The sequence below is a fragment of the Camelus ferus genome, chromosome 17 (assembly GCF_009834535.1).
Source record: "Camelus ferus isolate YT-003-E chromosome 17, BCGSAC_Cfer_1.0, whole genome shotgun sequence".
Taxonomy (NCBI): Eukaryota; Metazoa; Chordata; class Mammalia; order Artiodactyla; family Camelidae; genus Camelus; species Camelus ferus.
Window position 1 is genome coordinate 24695113 of NC_045712.1, and position 18695 is coordinate 24713807.

Sequence of the window (18695 nt, forward strand, 5' to 3'; positions counted from 1 at the left end):
AGCACCACTAAATTAAAGATAACAGCTGTAAAAAACAAATGATATATAATAAAATTTTTACTTAAAAGGCTTAAAAAGCAAAACCAAATGGTTTCTCAAGTTTATGCTCTGGGAGAAAGGTAGGTTTGTTCTGAGGCCAGAGAGGTTATGCATCTTCCCAGTGGTGCTAAAGCTGATGATACAGACTCCAAAAGCAGAATCCCTGGGTTTGAATCTTGACTCTACCACTTACTGGTTGTGTGAAAATGGGCAAAACATTTAGCCTTCCTGTGTCTCAGTTTCCTCATCTTTAGAAATGGGGATGATAATAATATATACTTCACAGGATTATGGTGAGGATTAGAGTTAATATACGTAAAGTGCTTAGAACAGTACCTGGTACAAAGTACCATGAGGTGGGGAGGGGAGCATGTAATGTCTGATGACTCAGGAGAAGAACAGAGATTTCAAAGAGGTGGTTTGCAGAGTGGGAAATGGAGAAGCTAAGAGTAGACACATGGAGGATAGATGGAAGAGGACAGCAAGGGGTCTGTCTCTCATCTTGGCCAAAGAGACAGTGAATTATTAGGGAGAGATACAGAAAGAGGAGTGGAAGGAGCTTTCTCTCCAAGTATTTGAGACCCAGGAGTACAAGCAGAGCACATTAATAGTTCTAGCCCTGTTTAAGGGAACAGGTGTCAAAAATCACAGTTACAAAGGCAGTTTTGAGAATTCTTAGTAGTTAAAAAAATTATACAACTAGAAGGAAAAAGAGTATTAACATGTAGCACTGAAGCTTAGTTTCAGAACCTGTTTCTGTCATTTACCTAATTAAAATAAAGAGCTTCAAAGAAAATGCAACCCAAAGAACTGGTTCCATTTACTTTTATGAGATGATAAAATGTAATGATCATTTCCTCAATCAATAATCTATTTTCAACTTAAAATCTCCAAATACGATGGAGAAAAATACTCTCTCACATGAATCAAAGTTAATAAGGTAATTTATAAAGTAACAATGCATTCTACAACACAATATTTTCTTACTGAAATTATATATATACTCTAATCTTACGTGAGGAAAGATAAGTACAGTACCTTTATTTTATTTTACTGAAGAGGCAAATAAAGGTAGTTAAATGATCTGTTCACAATCATTATAGGTTTTTCATGTTAGGAACAGTAGTCCCTAGTTCCTCTGAAAGTAAATCCCATTATTCTTTATCTAGTTTTTCTGAATCTAAAATTACTCTTATGCTCCTCCATTTCCATTCCTAAAATTGATTTTTCCCTTGATCAAAATGTTTTATGGACTCCCCACTGCCCACAAAATAAAAGCCAAATTTCTCATGTTGACATTCAAGGGCCCTTCACACTCTCAGTCAAGCCTATCCTCCCAATCTTCACCCAATGACACAAGACTTGGTCTGTTCAGTTCTTCAAAACACATTACACAAGTCTCCAATTCATACCTCACTGTTTCCTATTGCCTTGATCTCCTCTCAAGCTTCCTCTTCCCCCACAAAGATCCCATGCATCATGCATCAAGTCTCAATTCTTTTCACTCTCAGAAATATTTCTCCCAGGCTCTAAAGTCCTCTGGCACATTCTATTTCTACCTTACATTTGACATTAACTATGGCTTTGTATGCATGGTGTGTATGTGCATCAGGTAGTCTTATCGCCTTACTGTTCCATGTGCCCAGCATTCCTAATCCAAACTTTTTACAGAATTTTTTCCATTCTATGTGATTTCAGTGACGCTGTCAGTCAGACCCTCTCAACCACAGGTGGCATATATGGTAGACTGAGCCATACCATTCATTCCCTGAAGCATTCCCACCAGGAAGTAGCTCCTATTCCATCATGCACTGTAAAGATGTAACCCCAGAGCTGCCAGGAGCTATGTTCCCCAATAATGAAAAGAGTAAAATTTTTTTAAGTTAATGACTGCAAAAGAGAGTCCAACCCACCAGCATACACAAAAAAGTAAAATGGAAACATAGATGTCCCAATGTCTTGAGTCCCTGTTCCCAGTCTATCCCAAGGCCAGATCAATTCATGCCTTTTTTGGTTATGTGAACAAATGAACTCTCCCTTCTGCTTCAGTTTGAGGTGAATTTCTATTAATTATAATTGAAAGAATTCTCAAGAACAGGAGTATGCTTGTTTTCTCCATTAAATAAACCTTCCACATAGTAAGCATCCAATAAATATATCTAGCCTGATTCCTATTTTCTGGTGGTTTTATCCAAGATTTGATGATATAGCACACAATGTTCAGGAAATCAGGATTTCAGTGAACTCAAGACCTAAATAGCCAAACTGTGTGACTTTGAGCAAGTCACTATCTCTGACCTTGATGATCCTATCTGAGAAAAACAAAAATACTGAATTACATCATTATGGTTCCTTTTATATCTAAAATTACATAAATATATAATTCTTAGCTAAAAATTCTTGTCTACTAGCATTTTGTTTATGGTTTCCTTTGTTGTGCAAAAGCTTAAGTTTCATTAGGTCCCATTTGTTTATTTTTGCTTTTATTTTTGTTGCCTTGGGAGACTGACCTAAGAAAAAGCACTGCTGCAATTTACATCAGAGAAATGTTTTACCTATTTTCTCTTCTAGGAGTCTTACGGTGTCATGTCTTGTATTTAAGTCTTTAAGCCATTCTGAGTTTTTTTGTGTATATGGTGTAAGACAGTGTTCTAACATCACTGATTTACATGCAGCCATCCAGTTTTCTCAACACCACTTCCTGAAGAGACACTCTTTTCTCCATTGTACATTCTTGTCTACTTTGTTGAAGATTAATCAACTATAGGTGTGTGATGGTTTATTTCTGGGCTCTCTGATCCACTGATCCAAATACCTGTTTTTGTGCCAATACCACGCTGTTTTGATTTCTGTAGCTTGATAGTATTGTCTGAAGTCTGGAAGGGTTATGCCTCCAGCTTTGCTCTTTTTCCTCAGGATTGCTTTGGCAATTCCCGCCTTTTATGGTTCCATATAAATTTTAGGATTTGTTCTAGTTCTGTGAAAAACGTCCTTGGTAGTTTGATAGGGATCACATTAAATCTGCAGATTGCTCTGAGTAGCATGACCATTTTAACTATTAATTTTTCCAATTGAAGAGCATGGGATATCTTTCCATTTCCTTGAATCATCTTCAATTTCCTTTAGAGTTACCATATGATCCAGCAATCCCACTCCTGAGCATATATCTGGAGAAAATTCTATTCAATAAGATACATGCACCCCAAAGTCACAGAGGTACTATTTAGAGTAGCCAAGACTTGGAAGCTAAATGTCCATCAACAGATGACAGGATAAAGATGATGTGAGAGATATATATCTGTATCTCTATATCTATACAGATAGAGATATAGATACAGAGATATAGATAGATAAACACACACACACACACACACACACACACACACACACACACACACACACACAGACTACTACTCAACCATAAAAAAGAATGAAATAATGCTATCTGTACCATGGATGGGTCTAATGCCAGCATGGAGAGACCTAGAGGTTATCCTAGTAAGTGAAGTAAGAGAAAGACAATTATCATATGATATCATTTATACATGGAATCTAAAATATGGTACAAATGAACTTATTTACAGAAGAGAAACAGACTCACAGACATAGAAAACAAACTTATGCTTACCAAAGGGGAAGTGGGGGCAGGGATAAATTAGGAGTTTGAGATTAGCAGATACAAACTACTATATACAAAATAAACAACAAGGTCTTACTGTATAGCACAGGGAACTATATTCAGTACCTTGTACTGAATAATGGAAAAGAACATTATTTATATATAATTGAATCTCTTTGCTGTACACCAGAAACTAAAACAACACTGTAAATTAACTAAACTTCAATTTTTAAGTCTACTGAATCAATAAAAGAATCCAATGAGGTACCAACTTTCCAGTTAGATATATGCTCAGGAGTGGGATTGCTGGATCATATGGTAACTCTAAAGGAAACTGAACATACATATTTGAAATGCTTCCACCAATCTCCAACCACTACAATAACATGAGTTGCTTTCTTCTATTGTTGGAATTTATCTTAAACTATATGGTCTCTATGAAGCACACAATTAAGAATATTCCTAAGTGAAAGTATCTGAAAGAACCACTCTAATGTGCTAACTCAAGGAGATTAAACTGACCTTTTAAAACTTATCCTGAAGTTCAACTTTCAAATCATTTTCATTTCACTAGGAGTCTGGGGGAAAACATAAAATAAGTCTCTGGGTAGTGAGATTCTGGCTAAGTAAATTTCTTTTCCTTTTATTCATTTCTACATGCTATTTTTCCAATAATAACTACATATTAACTTGTGTGGTTTTAAATTATTCTTAAATTATACATACAAAGTTTTAATATTTTGATCTTGGGAAGGACACAGAACTAGCAGCAAAATGGGGCATGAATACTAAGAGGAAGGAAGAGACAGAATGCCCAGAAATTTTTACAAATACAAACAACAAATACTTGTTGCTTTACAAATACCAACAACACACACAGCAGGGACATGAACAAGTAGTAGCTTGGTTAACTGAAATGGAAATTAATCTTGTTAAGAAAGAAAGGAAAAAATATGAAAAATCTACAGCAAGCATCATACTCAATGGTGAAAGCCTGAAAGCTTTTCCTCTAAGATCAGGAACAAGAAAAGGATGACTGCTTTCACCTTTTCAACATAGTGCTGGAAGTTCTAGCCAGAGTAGTAATTAGGCAAGAAAAAGAAACAAAAGGCATCCAAATATGAAAGGAAGAAATAAAACTATCTTTCTCTGTAGATGACAAGACCTTATATGTAGAAAACCTTAAAGAATCCACTCCCCCTCAAAAAAATGTACAGCTAACAGGGGGGCAAGGGTATATAGCTCAGTGGTAGAGCATGTGCTTAGCATGCATGAGGTCCTGGGTTCAATCCCCAGTAACTCCTCCAAAAAAAAGTAAAATAAATAAATAAACCTAATTACCTCCCCCCTCAAAGAAAAGAACCCCCCCCAAAAAAGAAAGAAAAAAATGTTACAGCTAACAGATGAACTCAGCAGTTGTAGGATATAAAATTAACATGCAAAAATCAGTTGTTTTTCTATACATTTACAGTGAACAGTATAAAAACAAAATTAACAAAATAATTCCATTTATTATAGTGTCATAAAAATAAAACTTAGGTACAAATTTAACCAAAAAGGTGAAAGTCTTGTACACTGCTAATTACAAGACACCACTGAAAGAAATTAAAGACAATCTAAATAAATGTAAAGATATCCATGGTCACTGACTAGAAGACTTAATATGGTTAAGATGACAAGGAAGGAGGGTATAGCTCAGTGACAGAATGTGTGCTTAGCATGCATAAGGTCCTGGGTTCAATCCCTGGTACCTCCACTAAAAATAACTAAATAAACCTAATTACCCCTCCAAAAAATAAAAATAAATGAAAAAAGATGACAATACTACCCAAAGCAATCTACAAAATCACTGCAATCCCTATCAAAATCCCAATTGGTGGAACACCAATCATTGAAACAATATTCCAGATATAAAATATTCATAGTATAATAGATTTAAAATAAAAGACTATAGGGCAATATAAACAGTACCATCCTAAATTTATTTTAAATGTCCACATCTGAAAAAAAAAGACTGGAAAGATATACCAACATATTGAGAGAGGTTAAGTCTAGGTAACAAAAGTAAGATAACCCTTATTTTCTTGTTTGTGTATTTTTCTGTATTTACTGACATTTCTATAATATGTACCTTGTGTAATCAGAGGAGATATGCTACACAGAAAAAGATCAAATGTATTCAACATATTGAATTCATAATATAGGGAAGAACAGAACATATTATATTCTAGAAAAAATTCCAGCAAAAAAATCTTTCCTTGGTGCTTTTAAAGGTTTGATCTTGAGTTTTCCGGAAAAGTCCCTTATAAAACACAGCTTCCCCAAAAGTGTCAAATGAAAGAAGTATGCTGGGGTAAGTTCAAACTGCATCTCAATTACCTGCTACAAGTTTTCTGAATCACTGTTGTGATAACTGTGAAACTCTATGAAAATCTATGAGATGGATTCATAACCCTAAGGCTCCCACCCCAAATCAGTCCTCTAAACTCAGTTATAGGCAGTAAATCTCCCTAACAGGTTCAAGAAAGGAAAAGGCCAAGGGGGAAAAAAGTGTATTCATGACATCACAAATTTCTAACAATTAAATATTATTAGAGTTGTACTCTGCTTTTGAAAATACTATTAGGATTAACAAAGCAAAATAAAACTCTTCACTAGGTTGGACTCCTAATTAAGCATTTATTGATCACTACATGCTAGATCCTAGGGTTACAAACATGTAGACAAAATTCCTTGTCCTCAAGAAGCTCAATCCCCTGGGGAAAAGAGATGCAATTAAACATGATCTAAAGGATAAGTGCCATACTAGAGGTTGGTACCAACTGCTACAGGAGCAAGAGGCAGTGCTTATTATCAGGGAGAGCTGGGGAAGGCATCAAAGAGGAGATGACATTTGAGCTTTTTAAGGTGGCATTCCCCTGGCAGAGAAGGGCAGTCATTGCATTCCTGTCATATTATAACAACCAGGCAAAGTGACAAAGGTAGGAAAGTTTTAGGCTTGTCTGGAAAAGAGTGAGTTGTCCAGCACATCCGAAGTGTAGGGAATGCAGAAAGTATATCAGAAACAAAACTCAAGAAAAGTTTGATGCCACTCTGCCTCCTGTACATGAAGATGAAAATGGACTTAACATTTTTTAATGCTATTGTATCTTTATCACTCCCCACACTTAAATGTAAGGCCACACAGACCTCTTAGCAGCATCTTTCCTCCTTGGCCATAGATCATGGTCTGGCTAGGAACCCACTCTAACCTCAAACACTATCAGGGTCACAGAGGCGGCACAGCTGGTACTGTCATGAAATTTTCAGTAAGTCGTCTGGACAAAATCTACTCCTTTATAAACTGGACACTTCCCTCTAGGTAGTAAAATTTTTTCCTATTCTGTTCGACAGTTTTATCAGCCACTTGAAAAAGGACAGAAGACAGATTTATCAGTTGTTTAGTGAAAGGCTCAAGGGAAAGATTATAATATGTGGAATAACAAACTTAAGCTACAAAAAGACTAGACAAGTTGTACTGATAAGCCCAATACAAAGAGCCTACCCTCAAAGAAATTTAATGAAAATAAATGTAAAATCTTCTAAAATAAAACCAAGTTGACACAACATTGAAAAATGATTATAAATCAATAAAAAATGTTAAAAAAAAAAAAACAAAGTTTCACATTTATGTTTACTATCAATAGCACAAGTTCAGGACAAAGGAGATCTAGCTTGTCTTCAGTTCACATGATATAAAATCTAGAGTTTAGCTGTTATAAAACCAGTATGAGTAATTAGTATAAAATTGAAGCTCAAAAGTCTCCAAATATCAAGCTTTAGATCACATTAACAAAAAGTATACAATTCAATGCTACAAATACGTGTATAAAACCTTCTACATGCGGTACTGAGTTACGTCTGTCAAGAACACAAAGATATAGTTGACCCTTGAACAACAGGGACTTGAGCTGTTCAGGTCCATTTATATGTCAATTTTTTTCAGTAAATATAGTACCTATATTTTCATTTTACAGATCTTTAAATTAAGTGTGGGGGAAAGCTTGTATTTGATTAGAGATCACAATATGTAGAATCAAAAGAACTAGGGTTTGAGTCCTGATTCCACCCAAGATGTTTCAGCTTCCTGCCCTCAGGTGAGTCATTTATCAATTTCTTTGTTTCTGAGGCAGAAATAGCAGAGCACAGATTTTTGACTGTGTGAGGGGTTAGCATCCCAATCCCTTGTGTTGCTCAAAGGTCAACTGTAAACATGGCACAATCCTTACTTTAAAGAGTTCACAGGCTAAAGCAGTTTTTTTAACCATGGGTCACAAAATCAATTGAGCAATTTTTTAATGAAATAGAAATGAAGAGAAAATATTAGAGTACACTGTACAAAGTACTATATTATGAAACTTTTGTTTAACTTTTTCATGTATGTGTACAGTATACACATATACACATAAAAGATAATAATGTCAAATGTATTTCTTATTGTAGATCATAGTCAAAAGTTGGAAAGACATTAATCTAATGAAGAGGATAAAATAAATATACCACTGTAAGGTACACTGTATCACTGAATTTAAAAGAATAAAATCTGTCTGGTTGGAGAAAAAGAGGGGTATGGTCAAGGATCTAGAAAAAGATTTACAAAGATAGTAACATACAACAGGAGCCTTAACAGATAGGGAAGAATTTGAGAGACAAGGACAGTGGGGTGAGGGAGAGGAAGCACCCCATGTAGAAAGAATAATATGACAAAGACATGATGCAGCAAATAACAAGAAGTGTTTGCGAGGTGGCAAACAATCCTGGCATATGGCAGCACTGGTATAATTAAGTCCAGACGGAAGGACCTGGGGCAAGTTCAGTTTGGCTAAAGTGTACAGTACAAGCAGGTCAGCAAATGAGGCTAAAAAAGCAAATGAGAGCCATAATATGGAAGTTCTGGGCATACAGTAAACAATGAATGTTAACTATTCCACTGGTCTTACTTAGTACTGGAGACTTAAACCATATTATCTCTAAAATCCTTTACAATTCTAAAATTTTATGAATTACTGAAGGGCTATGATGCAAATTATTTATGTGTAGATACAGAACACAAACTTATAAGAAATTATAGGGAGTCTATTCAACAAGGAAGAATGTTCTCATCACAGCTGTCTAAGAATAAAATGGGCTATCTCAAAAAATGGTGAGGGCACCATCACTAGATGTATTTGAAGAAAGATCAAAGTATGATACTAAGTCTGTAATATAAAGTTCTGCATTTATCATATGCTAATTCTTCCAACAATTTTGGTTCTCACTCATCAATCAACAAGAGCTCACGAATGAGTTCTGAAGAGGGAAAAAACAGATGCAAGCAGGAGGTTGGGATTTTATTCCATTGTAGAAAAACAGGAAGTTTCTGAATGACATTTCCCAACATAGTAATTACCTTTACTAGAGGATCCTAATGTGTGATATAGCAAGTCAACTACAAGTACTCAGGCTACAGTTAAAATAATTTGAAAATACTTATGAAAGTTCCCAGAGCCTTTGTGTGGAAAAAAAATCTTGCTCTTCTATACAGAAGTCAAGAGGGGGTATGCAAGAGTCTTGAGAGCATAATAACAATAAACAGGTTTGTTCATTACAGTAAAAGTAAAACATTGGAAATAAAACACTAATATAACATATCCAATAATGCTTACTCATTGGAAATAAATTCAGATCATTCTTATCATCAAGAATAGACACACAAGAATTCAAACATTCGTAATACAAATTATTAAAAATTAAAATTCAGCACCAATGTAAAAGTATGGTATGCCTATAAAGCACTGTCAACCTCAATGGCTATTCTTTGAGACATGATGCTTCAGAATGTGTCTAAAAAGAAAATGGTGTCATGTTTACAATTTAGCTTAATATTTCAAAAGCATAGTCTCTTATGGCACTGCAATGATAAAATTAACCATGACTTTTCAATAGCCTATAGAATATTGTTGCATATTGACTCTTCTGTTAAAATATTGGTAATTTCCTGCTGTTTATTTCCTGCTTGCTTTTCATAATATCAGATCAAAACAAAGCTTGTTTGGTTTAAGAAGGCACTCAACAAATGTTTCCTGAATTCAACTTCTTTCCTCTCTACCAGCAATGACTGTACTTCAATAAAAAAATAAAATAAAATTTAAAAAGAGGGCAATAGTACTCAACAAGCTCCTCAGAGCTATTTAAAATCTCCCTTCCGAACTGTCATGCCTTGAGTCTGTACTCATCAATGCAAACACTACATTCAGAAGCAGAATACATACTATGTAGTCATATAAAAATGTTTAATATAGAAATAAAATTCCTTAAATATAACTAGCCAATTTAAAGTTAAAGTCTGTAACGAAGGTCTTATCTTTTGAGCCAGAGACATACACTACTGACAAATTCCTTTCAGAGGTAACATGGTGTAATGAAAGCAGCTGTGGATTAGAATTCCGAAGTTCTAGGTTCAAATCTCAACTTGGCATTTATTGGTTTAAGTACCTTAGATCAGTCACTTAATTTCTTTCTCACCTGCTTAAAAAGAAAAAAAGAAGGGAAAGGTGATAGTATGTTTAAGGCTCAAGTAAAATCACTGACGTGGATGTTCCCTATGAACACTAAACCCCTGATAATAAAACATCAAGCACATCCTCACTCTTCAGAACTAAATAAAGTCCTGGGTATGAGACATCTTCTCTACCGCAAGTGGATACCTTTACCTCTGAGAGCCCCTTTCAGAGGCTTCAAAGGCTGTGATTCCCTTATGGAGCAAGTAACTAGAGAGGCATTGCCCTCACACTGTTTCACTGAGTTGAAGCTCATTTACCAACAGATTTAGTGAAATTTTGTGAACACTGGTTCTTTCTGATCTGGCTTCTTGGACCTATTCCTTCCTCACCTTCAGATGCCTCTGTACTACAGGATCATTAGAAGTTACATTTCTTTAGGCCAGTCACAAAAAGACAAATGCTAGATGATTACACTTACATGAGCTATCTAACATTGGCAGGGTCTTAGAAACAGAACATAGAATGGTGGTTGCCAAGGGCTGGGGAGGCGGGGTGGGGGAGTGGCAGTGTGGAGAGGGAGTTGCTGTTTAATGAATTCAATTTTATGAGATAAAAAAGTTCTGGAGGTCTGTTGCACAAGAAGGCACATATACTGTACCATACACTTAAAAATTATTAACATGGTAAATTTTATGTAATGTGATTTTCATGGCAATATAAATAAATAAATAAATAAATAAATAAATAAATAAATAAATAAATAAATAAATAAATAAATAAATATTTTTAAAAAGAAGTTAAATTTCTTTTATGGACTCAGTGCTTTTTTTAAGTGCTTTTTTTCCCCTATCTGGGGAAAATCAGGCAGAAGGAAATCAAAAGTAAGGCAAAAAATATGCAATGTTTTTAAATTAAAAAAAAATAAGTACAGCATTACAAAACTAAAATATAAGGTATTCTGGTTGGTAATGAGGAAATTCTTTCATGGTCTACTAAGTGGGGATTAGAAAAGAATAAGCAATAAATGCTCTCAATTATTACAAAATTTACCTCATGACAGCAGAATAAACAAGATGACCTTCTGAAGCAGCTTCCACTTCTAATACACAAGTACTCAAGCCTCTGCTACTATCCTAGTCTAGGAGTTTAATTAAAAACATTCTTGTTTTATTTGTTGGTGATGGTTACTACTGCTGCTGCTGTTAGAGGATGGGCAAAGTATTTTCTTGGTCTTTGGTTTCTATATTTGGTAGTTTGAGTGCAATCAATATGGGAAAAGACAGGTGTTTTGCAAAAATGCTTGGATTCTTCTCACCCAATGCACGTTAGAACAGGAAGCTTCTAGAAAAAGTAAAATAAAGAGTCAAAAGATGCAGGGCTTTCCAAGCATTCATGGCAATAGAAAGGAAAGCAGAGAATCTAAGATGGAAAGAAACATAAGGAGTCAGAACACAGGCTAAAAGGGTAAAGAACAGCCCCTTGTAATACTAGAGAAGGACAGTAAGAGACAAGTATATCACAGAATTTTGTCCATTGCCAAGAAGAAAATTAAGAGATATTCAATTGTTAAGGACAAAAAAGGACTAACAATCTCTGAGATGCAATTTCATCATCTGCATGATGAAGTTAACATTAGGACTGCTCCTGGAATCTACATGGTGTAACATAAGTGAGAGCCCCCAGCACACTGACTGGACCATCACTCATCTTCAGAAAAGGGCAGTTTCCTCCCCTCCCTCTAAAGTCAATCACAGAACATTACAATGGAAAGGGAGGCTTAGGTATTGCCTAGTCCTAAGTGAATGAATCAAATAATTTGAAAATGTTACAACCTACACAGAATTTCTACATCGTAAGAAATTTTAAAGGCATTAAGATATTACCACAGGGTCTCAAAAACCTTACCAATGTCAAATACAGATGAACAGCTACAGTGGAAAAAATTCCTTTGCACCGCTGCAACAGGGGACTTCTTCCCTCACCAACATCCTAGCAATTTATCCAAATTGGTGAGAAGGTACAAGTTTTCCCTCCTTGCTGTAAGGATTATGGATTAGCAAGCAGAAATAGAAATCTGTGCTCCAAGTTGATCATAAAAATCAAAGCTGAAACTCAAAACATTCTCTCATAGGAATAATGATAATGGTTAGATTTTTAAGCTAGCAATTAAACAAGGTAGCTGACATGTCATTTTTAATTGACTATTTTTCTCACTGTAAGTACAATATTCAGGCTACTTTATAGATTGAACTGGCTTTTATGAAAAGGCCTATGAGTGTAACCTTAACATGCTTATAGAAAAAAACGTATTCTGAGTTTTAAACAATCTATACGAGAACTTTTAGACTATAGCTGAGGAAAAGACAGTAGAAGAAAGATATGAGAAAAGCAGGAAGAGAGATTCTTTGTTTGGCAGAAAAGACAAATAAATCACACTCGATCACAGCTGCTTATGTCTTCAGAACAAATGTCCCTCTCTTTTAACAACCATTTAAGTCTTGCCCTGTGCCCCATGCAGTGCCCCTCCACAGAAGGGAAAAAATACAATTTTTCTAAAGCTAAACCCACAGTCCTAGGAATGCAAGAATTTCACTCATCTTCCTGAGTAAATCACATACCAAATCCTAGTGCTGTGAGATTCACGTATGCCTATCTCGATTACCTTGCATTGCCCCCTTTTCAGAACTAACACACCTGAGGAAATATCTCGTGTTATTATTATTCTAAGTACTGTACTAAGGGGAAAAGAAGAAATTAACATTTACTAAGCACTTTGTACGCTCTCATTTGATTTTCACAACCCCGTAGGTAAACATTAACCCCAATTTACACATTAAGAAGATGATGTTAAGTAACTTGCCCACAACACCAATAAAAAGAAGCCAAGACTCAGAAATCTGCTAACTCCACTACACAGAGGTTCCTTCCCAGAAAGAAAGAAATTATCACTTAGGTGCCACTGGACAGTCGACCACTTTCACATCAACTGTTTGTTATTCTGGCTAGGCAGGTCTGAGAAAAAGTCATGAAGAAGATAAATCATCAATTCTTTACGGAATGCTTTTAGTATTTAGGAAATGCTCTAAGAGAAAGGGTAAATGGTCCCCAGAGGTGAATCCCAGCTCTTCACATCATTTCCTGATTCCATCTCAACAGAGACACTAGCACTAGGGCTGTTTTTATCACTTCCATCCTAACACACATCAATATGACCTTAGCACATAGTTCATTTAAAACTTCAGAAAGTTACCTTTCAAAACAAGATTTCCTACCAGCACAGATCTCTGCAGGTCCTTAAATTTAAATAAATTCAACTTCTACATAATTTGCCTGATGGTATTCCTAAACATTTGTTACCACTGACAGTTTAAAATGTTCTTGTAGTGAATTGTGAACTAAACCTTGACTGAGCTGCAGTAAAACTGGAATCTGTCTAAACAAAAATCTATCTTTAGACAGATTATCCATCTATAATTTTCCATTAAAACTTGGGGGAGGGGGTACCTGTACATTCATTTTTCAGTCTGTTTCTAACTGAATAAGATGACAGGTGACTTAGAATAATGCAATGTGGCCAAACTCCTCTATCATGAAATTGCCACAAAACATTAACACTATAAAAGTAAAGCTAACATTCAATCCCTTAAATTATTGAATATTATTTTTAAAGAAGTTTAATTTTAGAAGAATTATTTAGCCTCTGGAGTTTAATACTTGTAACAGATAAAAAGAAGATTCTAAGACGAAAATGGTCTCATCTAAAAAGAGGTTGGATGGTTTCTTAACAAAGCCATGACTCTAATACACACTAAACTTAACATTGGGACATGTGCAAAAACACTTCCTACCATAAGGTAATTATTATTTCTAATACAAATTAAAACGGACCAAACATTTCCAGTCAATTGCCTGCAAAATTCTCAACTGGGAAAATGATGTCAACGTGTTTTATCCTTTTTGTTTTTGGTAAGATTCCAGTCCAAAAATAAAGTCATCCGTCTCATCAATTCAGGTGCGGAAACTCATTAAAACAGGTTTGGGAGCGGAGAAAAGAGATTCTCAGAATTTGGCTTCTTGGGTACAACTGTCCTGTGCCCCACACCAGAAACCTCCTCCCGCAGCCGCTGGGGCCCTGCCCGGCCCTCCCGCTCGCCGCACCTTCCGAGGCCGCGCCGCCAGCGCCCCCTGCCGCCCTCCGGACGCCCAGAGACCCGCTCCCACCCCCGCGCCCTGCGCCCGCGCCGCCCCCACCCAGCGCTCGCCCCGCGCCGAGGCCGCGCAGCCTGCGGACAGGGGCGGGGGCGCGCGGGCGCGAATCGAGGCGGGGTCGGCACGAGGCCGAGAGCACGGGCGCGTCCCCCGAACCCCCGCCGCGGTCAGGCCTGAGCCTCACCTACCTACGCCGTATTTCTCTTCCTCCGTGGGGGTCCACATGGCCGGGCCGGACGCGGCCCCGCGGGCGCGGCGGCCGGGCGACAGAGCGGCGGGGACGGCCGCGGGCCCGGCTGTGGCGCACCGCGAGCCGAGGCGGGGGCGGTCAGGCGGCGCGGGGCAGTGGGCGGTGCATCCCTCACAGGCCGTCTGGGATGCTACCGCCAACACGTCCAGACCGCGAGGCTCCACGGCCGGCCCAGCAGTCCCGGGTGGTGCGGGCGAGGGCTCGCCACCTGTCCGTCCTCGCGGCTCCCGCGCCGCCGCTCCGTCCCTCACAGCTCCCCTGCTCGGCTCCCGGCGCCGCCGCGGTTCGGCTCGCCTCAGCGGGCTCGCAGGACGCCCGCGCATGCGCTGGTCCCCGGCGCGCAGGGGCTCGCGCTGCCCGGGCTCGCGCCGCCGGAGCGCGAGCCCACGCGCCGCCGCCGCCGCGCGCCAGCGGAGGGAAATCCGCGAGAGGCGATTGGACGGCCCCGCCCGGGTCAGGACTAGCTCTTCGGCGGATCCAGGGCCCTGGGAGGCAGTGGGAGCTGGAGGAGGCGGGGCTGGGTAGGAGGGAGGCCCTCTGGCCCCCGCGGGCTTCGGCGTCCACTGCCTCCTGCCAGGCAGGCGGAGGTCGCCGCTAAATCGCGAGTCGGAAAGGGGAGAGCCGGGGAAGGAAGGAACGATACCGTTTTCAGACCCTTCCCGGTGTCACCCAGCGTCAAAGCGCTGTCACCACCCCATCCCTGGAAAGGTCCCGGAGCCACCCTGCGCATCGCGGGACCGGCAAGGTGAGGTCGCCGCGAGAGAACCAGGTGGGCATAGTGGTGCCCCTCGATCTTGGGTCTCCGGGACTCCTTTTAGGGCGAAGACGCTGGCGCCTCCTTGGTTCTTGTTTGGCCTGCGCAGTAAATTTTTGGCCCCGGAACAATCAGCAACCTTCCTTGTAAGGAAGCACTTCCTCGTTGGGATGAGGGCGGGAGAAGTTGTGTTCCTGCCCTGAGTATTCTCTCTCCTATTCTTAGGTCTCTCCCTTACAGGCCATTCTGAGTTTCTGGTTCTGTACCTAAACTTTCCTCCTTTCTCCCCTCCCTAAGAATTCATTCACTCTTAGGCCTACAAATATCACCTCATGCCCTGGGTCAACAACTCATCAAAGACCAGGAAAGTCATGGCAACTGTAGAACTTCTTTTTTCCACCTACATCTGGACCGCATGGTGTTCCTAGCCCTAATCCCAGCAAATCTATACATCTCTGTCACCAGCACTACCAAGTCAAAACCGTGATGTTACCGCTCACCATCCTCTTGGACATCCCCACTCTTCAAAGCCCAGCTCAGCACCTCACCCGCAGAAAACCTTCCCTGATCCTGCAGCTAGCAGATTGGATCCTTCTTTTGCCTGGGATTCAAGCTGTGTTCATTTGTGTCTTACTTTTTCCATAAGACTGTCAGCTCCCAAAAGGCAAGCTCCAGGCCAAAGGCACCTTTCTGGCCCATCAGCACCCAGCCCAGCATCTGACACACACTTGTTGAATAGGAAGCAAGACTAATACAAAAATATCTATATCTTGGCAATCAACAGATCTTGTTGATTCTTCATTCACAATGTCCTTTATGATTGTTAAGGCCTGATTGTGCTCACCTGGATTATTGCCACAGACTCCCAATTCCTGACCTGGACTCCTCCTCCCACCAAAGAAAGCTGCCCACCCTTGCCCCTGGAAAATGTTCTGTAAATAATGGAGTTTCTCAATAGCTAGCTACTTTTTTTTTGGTCCAAGAACATAATGAAAGAGATATACTTATTTATGTAGCTTACTGTTCCAGGAAGATAGACCCCCTGCCAATGGCCACCGTGGAATGTTTGGCACGGAATGAAGCCACAGTCCCACAAAGCTTTCTCCAGAGAGCTATCCAGCAGGCAGGGCTAAGTTACACAGACCTTCTGAACAACCTTAAAAAGGTCTAGTTCCTTTAAAAAAAAAAAAAAAACAAACAAAACAAAAAAAAAAAACCTCTAGTTCCACTCCATTGTCTGGTGTATGTGATGACAGTCTCAAGAGCTTTTCCCCAAAGTTTACTCTGTTGTTTCCCATCTGAATCCATCTTAGATGATGACTTCCCCAGATGAAGACCATCCCAATCCATGACTGCACACTTCAGCTCAGGGGTGGGAGGGCAAAGGAAAAAGAAAAGGGGCCAAGGTGAGAAGGAAGGCATCTCATAAGCCCCAGACTCCTACAGTCTTGCTGTTTGCACTAAATTTACATTGTTGTCCTGAGTTGAAGCAAAAGGGCATAGCACACGTTGTGGAAAATCGGCCTTCATCAGGACTATGCACCTGCTCTCATTACCCACAGCTTGTGCTCTGAGCCCTTCCTCAAGCTGTCAGTCCACTCGACTAAGTAAGGCTTTCAATCCGCTCTCACCTCACACAAACACACCTCTCCTAGCATGTGAACTGACTTCCAGCTGACCTCTGCAAATCAGCACCCTGCCCTCCCTTCCTTCCCACCCACTCTTCCGTATGTTCTCACCACCACCCAGGTGCACTGCCTGCTCCTTCTCAGGATCCCCAGGAACCTACTGCACTGTTGTTGCCCCTGTCCCCCATTTTCACCATGTTCTGCCCCAATGGGCTCCTTCTGTGGTCCCAGGAACACCTGCCCTGTTGGTACCCTCATCCCCCGTTCCCTCCCTCCTCCTCTCTCCATCTGAGTTCAAAGAAGAATTATCCACTCCAGACCCTTTTATTTCAACACAATCCATTTGGCTCTCTGTCCCCTAAGGTCTCATTTCAGATCCTGTCATCTCCTGGAAACTGCTCTCCCAGAAGTCCCCAAGGCCATCCCAGCTCCAGACATAGCACATGCTATTCCCTGGCTCTTGCTGGGCCTTTGCGTAAAATATCCCTCAGCCCATGTACTCTCCTCTCCTGAAACTTATGGATCCTCCTCACCCTCCAAGAGCCACTTTCCCCAGGAAATCTTCCCCAACTGCCCTTGACTGAAGGGAATTTTGCTCTTCTACGAGAGCTTTTCCTGTACTGCTTGCTTATCCCATCCTGCTCCAAGAGGTCAAACATGTCCACCACGCACATTGACAAACATCTGTTTCCCTCTTCAATGGTGAAGATCACTCTTCACTTATTTTTACCCCACAGAGACTAACATAGTGTCTGCCACCTAATAGGAATTCAACATATACTCCTGGGTGAATGATCTGCCTGTATGTTTCCTGAGGTCTAATAAAATAGGTTGGAAAAGAGAACTGAGAAATTTACTTCAAGTCACAAATCCCCAAATTCAGAAACTTGAGTTAATTAGACTAAGTTTTTTTGATATAGGCACATTGGCTTTAATTAAAAATTCATTGAGACATGTTACTGAGTAGCTGTGTAAAAAATAATCATGGTGGAGGAATTTATCTAAGAAATAAAGAAGTCTGCAAACAGTTTGAATTAACATGTCACTATTACTTTGGGGTTGAACTCATAACCTCAGATAATAAATTGCATTGTAATAAATGAGTGAAGAGGAAATCAAGCTTTCAGCAGGGTATTCTTTAAGACTGGTGGCTATTAAAAATAGCCCATAACCAAACATTTTGTAGTAACATACAAGAAATGCAGACAGCATCATCTTTTTCTCCTAAATGGAACTCAAGTTAATCACCAGTTTTTTAACATAAGCAAACTTCATAATGATAAATCCCTCATCACCTTTGTGAAATAAAACTGGCCCTCTACAAAGCTCAATGAGCTATACTTCATATCTTCTCTCCATGTTTTCTGCTGCCTGGAGAATCAGACAGCAGCATTTAAGGAGCCAGCCAGTCTGATGACTCAGCTCATAAAACAATGTGTGGCCACAAAGATGATGTTTATCCAGGAGCATCCTGGAGACTCTTGCTACTGAAGTCAGCAAGCAATAGGCAAGTGGTACACGATGCTCACTCTCCCAAGAGTTTCTGGCCATGGTGCCAGAGCAGCACCCACTTCCCTCTCCCAGCAGGTGATCTCAGCTGATGCTCTGTCCAAGCAGAATGATGGGAAAATCCTAGAGAAATGCAGTGGGAATAGCGGCAATTGCAAACAAAGTG

General features: G+C 39.6%; 1 protein-coding gene across 8 annotated transcripts in view; it reads right to left on the minus strand.

Moving 5' to 3' along the window:
- DOCK3 (dedicator of cytokinesis 3) overlaps positions 1-14976 on the minus strand; it is a 299241-nt gene extending 284265 nt beyond the window's left edge. For all 8 annotated transcript variants that reach the window (XM_032458413.1, XM_032458418.1, XM_032458411.1 and 5 more), the window contains exon 1: positions 14577-14976. In XM_032458413.1, coding sequence (XP_032314304.1) covers positions 14577-14961 — 385 coding nt within the window. In that variant the 5' untranslated portion in view covers positions 14962-14976. The remainder of the gene's footprint in view (positions 1-14576) is intronic.
- Positions 14977-18695: the final 3719 nt, after the last annotated feature.